We start from the raw sequence: 6,216 nt of genomic DNA, 5'->3' as shown, positions 1-6,216 counted from the left end.
AGTCAAGCACTCAGCCCTTTGCTTCGCCCAGGGACTTCCGCACAGACATTCCACTAACCAGACTCACTGCCTTCGAGTCGTTGCAACTCACGGCGGCCCTACAGGACAGGGTGGAACTGCCCCTGTGGGTTTCTGAGACTAACTCTGTTTGGGAGCAGAAAGCCTCATTCTCATCCCTCGGAGCGGCTGTTGGTTTCAAACTACCAACCTTGCGGTTAGGATCCCAACACTTAACCCGCTACGCAACCAGGACTCTTTGACAGATACTCAAGGCCTTGCTAGCTCCTGCCTTATGGGAGCTGTGAGGATTCTCGAAAGCACCAGACAGACCTGGTATTGAACTTGGCCCGGGAGCAAGCGCATTGTCTCAAGACATTTGGAAATGGCTAGGTTCTTGCAGTTTGACACTGACTTGGGACAGCTTCCCTGGGGACCCAGGTCTTCCTGGCTTTCTCTCGGCTTTGGGCAGAGACACGGAGCCAGGCCAGGTGTGAGAGACAGCTGACCTTTGAAGGGACCCTGCCATTGAAGCTTCTTTTGGAGCAATGGTAATGTTTAACCAGGACAAAGAAGGGTTACTGCCACCCGTTCCAAGAAGACTACTGTTCCGCAGCAAGGTGTGGCCCTCAGAGATGCTCACACACGCTTTGCTGGGCACTGCTGCACTCCAGGACATGCGGGGGACAAAGGTGAAGGGCATCGGAGTGGGTGGTGGCCTGCCAGAGCTGTGCCCGTGGCCAGAGGGCAGAGAAAGTGCTCCCTGGTAACTACAAAGCTGCGTGAGCTGGGTCAGTTGGCCACAGCAAGGAGTCCGAGGGGAGCTGTGCCCGGGGCTGGAAAGGGCTGGGCAGAGAGAGGAAGCCTGGGGAAGGGAGGTGGTGGAAGAGGGGATTTCCGGTGAAGGAGCACCAAGAACAGAGGTCGTTCCTGCATGCCTGCGTTCCACTGCTGCCCCCACAGCCTCTGCTGGTGGCTCAGACCCCTCCCACCCTCAGAACCCCGGTTCTCTCTGGGAGCCATGGGCCTGGGCCTGGGCCTGGGCCTCATCTGAAATGCTGCCCACCCTTGGCTGCGGTAACATCAGGGACTCCCTGTTGTCCATTGAGGGGTGCCCCTGAATTCTTTCCCCTGTGGGCTGGTCTCACACCAGCAGGTCAAATCCAAACCACCCTCAGCTCCTTGCTAGGAAGAGGGCTTTCTCCTCCCTTAAAGCATTACAGTCTTGGAAACTCCCCCGGGGCGGGTCCACTGGACGGCCATGAGTCTGGTCTTTGAGTCCCTTGCTCATGTACTGCCCCTTCTTGTCCTGGCTTCTCTTCTCTGTACTCTCTGGGTTTTGAGGGGAGGGGCCAAGGCTTTTCTGCGGTGCCCTAGTTCCAGGGCTCAGTATGGAGTGGTTTGTTTAAGGAGCAGACCAATGACAAGATGAGAGGAGATGGCAAAGGGCGGGGGCCGGGCCATGGGTGACCTCCAGAACCAAGTCGGGAGGTCATTCTCTGACAGTTGTACACATCATGGTCTGTGGCAAGGGGCCCGAGGGTACACGCTGCTCTTTGGCGGATTCTCACGCTCCATTTTAAAAAGAGAGAGAGAAAGACAGAGAAATACCAGTATGCATAACACAACCACGGGGAAAATCTGAGAGACAACTACATCATGTATCTGAGGACAAGTGAAAACACACAAGCATCGCTGCTGGGCTTCCAGTCCCTCCCGCGTGTAAGGGAGTCTGCTATCAGTGGGTGACTGAGAACGCACCCCTCCCTGAGACACTGCACGTCCTTGGGGCCTTCCAGAGAAAGGTCCCATCACAACAGTGCCTTCCACGGGGATCTGCCAGGCCAGTTCCACTCCAGGCCAAGAGCCCCGCTCAGAAGGGCACAGCGATTGTGTCTGGGCATTCCAGAGGAGTCATCTCCACCGGACAACCACAGGGGCTTATAGTGCAGAAGCTGTAAGAAACGGACAACCGTGTTGCTGAGTAGGAAGCTTCCCCACGAGGTCTTCTCCCATGACAACAAGGCACCTGCTCGTTCCTCGGACCAGGAAGGGAACGCTGGGACACCTCACCCATCCAGCCCGCAGCCCTGCTCTTGGGCTTCTCTTTGCCGCTCCAAACGCCACCTTTGAAGGGAACGTGATCTGAGGCTGCTCACCTGCTGACAAGGTGTACCCCAGGGGGCAGGCTTCTGCGGGGAGGGGTCGGAGACTTGGTGGAGAAGGGTTTGCTGTGAGGCAAGAGCTTCACGTCTTGATGACCCTTGTTTAGGAAAGGCGTCTGTGTTCTGTAACAGTACCGTATGGCTTGCCTTGGACATTGCTGTTCTTCTGTTAGCAGTTGTGTTGGCCCTCCATCCACACATCGTACAGCTCAGTAGTTCAGTCCTGTCCAGAAGAGTTGTACCATCATGACCACAGTCGATGTGAAAACATGTTCTGCTTCCTGGTACTCATTCTTCTTCGTGCAATTCTTTTTTGCCCTTGGATATTTCTGCTCGTTGTTTGTCACCATTACGTTGCTGTGTGTTCCTGTTGGTCTTTTTGTCTCCACATGTGTGCTGCTTACAAGATCATCTTTTTCTGTAACAGAGCCTTTCAGGTGTTGTTGCTTGGCTCTCAGAGCTTTGTGTTTTTCTTGGCTATTTAAACCAGCAAGGGATGTGGGCATGTGCAAAAATGTCCTTGTGCTCTCTGCTGCTGAAGATGGAAGCTGCTTCCATTCCCGCAGCCCCAGTGACAGGTAAAGGAGCCCTGGATACCTTTGCAGACGGGTTTTGTCATATTCCCTTGAGGTAGATGCTCAGGTCTCCTGGCCAGAGCACCCAGAGGGACCGGGGCTCTGTGTGCTGGGGACAGTTGCCCTGTCTCATTCCGGGATACACAGCCTCATCTCCAGAGCACTTAGGTGCTCTCAGGCGTCCCTGATCATTAGCAACGCTCTGCCACCCAGAGAGCATGGCGGACGTATTTATTGAGCTTGCAAGACGGGGAAGACAAGCATCAGGCACAGAGAGCCCAGGGCCTCCCCTGTCTCTGCTACCTCACCCAGTAGATGGAAATGTGCCCTGGCCCGGAGCCTGCTACACTCACCTCCTGCCTCCCTCACAGCCCTCCACAGTGCCTGCAGTCACTGTCCTCTGCACCCCACAGCCTGGTCCCCAGCACACTTGTCTGGCCTTTCAGGTGGTGGCTCCACGGGGCAAGAGCTGGGCCCTGCTTCCCGTTGCATCCTTTGAGGCCGCAGGTCACTGCTGTTGAGTGAGAAGAACAGCTCCACAGAGCTTTTTCTTCGTCAGGAACCCAGGAAAGGGCCCTGTCCTGCCTGAGTCCTTCGGGCCCTGAGCGGGTTTAGGTTACTTCTCTTGGGTAGGTGAAACTTAGCCCTCCCCTTCCCTTTAAACAACTGCCTGGCCCACGTCAGAGCCACTTGATGGAGAATGTGTGATGCTGTTGACTTCCTATTTGTGACTGAGTAAAAGCAGATGGGCCTCAGCCAGGCCTGTCACCCGTGGTCTGTACTCACAGGCCCTCTCTCCAGCTGTCTCATCAAAGAGGTTCCCAAGGACCAGCTTTTGGAAGGACAGCCAGCCAGAATGGAGCAGCAGTCATTGTCATGGCCACACTCACTGCTGCTCCCGGTCCCCCGGAGCACCTTCCTTTGGTCGGGTGCCTCCTGCGGCTTTGGAGAGGCACTGAGCCTCGCCCTTGCAGATTGACAGCCGTGGGTCTGTGGAGACGGAATCAGAATCCGGCTCTCACTGCCCCTGTGATGTGGGGCACAGGAGTCCCCCGCTGAGGTTGGGCTTTTCTTGGTGTTCCTCCCTCACCGGGCGGCTGTGAGAGTTAAATTGAGCAGGTGCAGTGCCTTTGCTGATGAAGATCAAAGATTGCAGCCTTCGGTAGGCATTATAATTCAGTGTCAAGAAAACCAAAATCCTCTCCACTGGACCAAGAGGAGACGATGGCAAACAGAAAGAGGGGGGTTGTCCAGGATTTCATCCTGCCTGGATCCGAAATCCATGGAGGCCACAGACAAGCGATCACACAATGCACGCACTGGGCAGACCTGCTGCCCAGTGTTGAACAGCAAGGGGTCAGCTTGAGGCCTCAGGTGTGCCTGGCACAAGCCATGGCAGTTGCCAGTCCCTCACACGCATGCTGGGTATTGAATAAGGAAGACCTAAGAAGAATGGATACATGTGAGCCTGGTGCTGGCCAGTGCCGCGGACTCCCAGAAGAACAAAGAGTACAGCCAGAATGCTCCTTCGAAGCGAGGACAGCAAGACTCTCCTCGTGTCCGGAGACAGCCCTGAGCAGAGGCCGTCCTGCTTGGTGCATCAAGGGGCAGTGGAGCGAGAAAGGCCAGGGATGAGATGGGTTGACGCAGTGGCTGTAATGTTGCGCCCAAACAGAGCAGCTGTGAGGATGGCGCCAGGGCGGGCAGCCTTCCCTTGTGTCGTACACAGGCTCGCCTTGGGTCGGAACCAGCTCGATGGCCTGTCGAGCCTTTCTCAGCTAGATTCCTCACCCACGCTACGGCGCACAGACAGACCGGAACGGTGGTTCCCTCAGCGCTCCAGGATGGAGTGGCGCTCTCCCTGCGCTAGAGGCACAGAGGAGAAGTGAGTCCATCACACACTAGGACCGGGAGAACATGGACATCGTGGCCCGCTCCAGGGCGACTCCACTTTTCCTGTGGTGTCAGCGTGTGGTGAGCCTGGCACATGGGCGACTTTTGATAAGTGTCCGCTCTCTTCTCATGAAGCCGCCCACATCCTTTAGAAAGTCCTGATCGCCTCAGACTGGGCATACCCACGTCCTATGGGGTCCTCTAGGCTCCTGTTCCCTAGCTAGCGCGGTGGGGGGGCGGGGGACTCTCCCTTTATCAGTGCCTGGCGCTCGCCCCGGCAGAGCGGCTAGAGAAAGAAGAGGAGGGCCCCCCTGCGCAGGCAGGCGCCTACTGAGCTGTGCTCTGCAGCAGGCCCTTCCCAAGCCCCGAGGTCACACGGACAGACTGGGCACCCCGATGCATTGGTTGCCAGCTGCTGCTAACTTGCCCATGGAGACAGGCGTTGTTCCTGATGAGGGGCCCAGGGACCACGTCTTGAGCACTAGACGAAGGAGGAGAGAGCAGTGTGGACAAGGATAGGCAGCCCCACGCTTCCCTCCCGCCTCTAGAACTCCCTCCTCCCCACCCTTCCACCCCTGCTAGTAGTAAAAGAAACAGCATCTGTCCATGGCCTTGGACGAGGCGCACCTAGCCTGTGTGTGTCTGCCAGCACCTGAAACTGCTACAGGAGCCTGCTGTCCCTCCTGTCGTGACTCAGACTCGAGTAACCAGTTCCCAGGCTGGCCGATCCGATTTCACTGACCAGCTCACATGCTCGCCTGTGCCCGCTCTGCTGAGTCTAAAGGGGAACAGATACGGAGTCCCATGCGGTCCTCGAGGGAGGCCACCCCGTGTTCTGGGGGAAGCTCGTGTTGAGTTGACATACTACCTCAGGGCCAGCCCCTCCACTTCCAGGTGGCCCTTCAGCTGCACCTTGTCACTGGAAGCCACCCAAACGGAGTGCTGGCTGCCAGGGAGGGAGTGCCTTCGAGGTCTTCTGCAGGAGAGCTTGGTGGGAGTGGGGGCTTTCTCCAGAAACAGGCGGTAAGGTCTGGGCAGGGCTGGGCTCTGGGACTTGGGTATGTGAAGATGGGGAACCCCAAAACCCATGACCATCAAGTGGATCCTAAGTCATTAACACCTTCATAGGACAGACTAGAACCGCCCCCAGAGGGCTCCCAAGGCCATGCATCTTTACCGAAGTGGACTGCCTCGTTTTTCCTTCAAAGAGTGGCTGGTGGGTTTGAACCCCCAGCTTTTTGGTTCGCAGCTGAGTGCTCAGCGACTGCACCACTGGTGCCCTCAGGGTGGGGAGGAGGCGCTCCTTCCTGGGGGCCTGGGACAAGGTACTTCCCCCATGACACGTGAGGGCGCCCCTGCCTGTTGTGAGGGCTCTTGTGACATGAACATGTGTCTGAGACCTTGGGTGCCATCCTGGTGGAGGTGATGCTGGCCTGGAGGTAGCAAGGTGCCCAGAGCCAGGGAGTGCACCCTTCCAGAGCCCTGAGGCTGGGCTGGCCCTGTGACGGGGGGTTGGCAGAGTCCTTTGCAGCTGTCCCTCCCCAGCCAGATGGCCCTGGGGAGCTGGACCTGAGCCCTCTGCCTGG

At 57.3% G+C, this 6,216-nt stretch overlaps 1 protein-coding gene across 2 annotated transcripts in view; it reads left to right on the top strand.

The window, feature by feature from the left end:
- Window positions 1–6,216, top strand: part of SCAMP2 (secretory carrier membrane protein 2) — a 20,002-nt gene that overhangs the window by 4,639 nt on the left and 9,147 nt on the right. For both annotated transcript variants that reach the window (XM_004711971.2, XM_030884315.2), the window contains exons 2-3: window positions 3,746–3,766; window positions 4,855–4,890. In XM_004711971.2, coding sequence (XP_004712028.1) covers window positions 3,746–3,766; window positions 4,855–4,890 — 57 coding nt within the window. The remainder of the gene's footprint in view (window positions 1–3,745; window positions 3,767–4,854; window positions 4,891–6,216) is intronic.

This window comes from Echinops telfairi, unplaced genomic scaffold, assembly GCF_000313985.2.
Source record: "Echinops telfairi isolate 266 unplaced genomic scaffold, ASM31398v2 ScPeMD7_7475;HRSCAF=8513, whole genome shotgun sequence".
In the NCBI taxonomy this organism is placed as follows: domain Eukaryota; kingdom Metazoa; phylum Chordata; class Mammalia; order Afrosoricida; family Tenrecidae; genus Echinops; species Echinops telfairi.
This window is presented reverse-complemented; position numbering and strand designations above follow the sequence as displayed.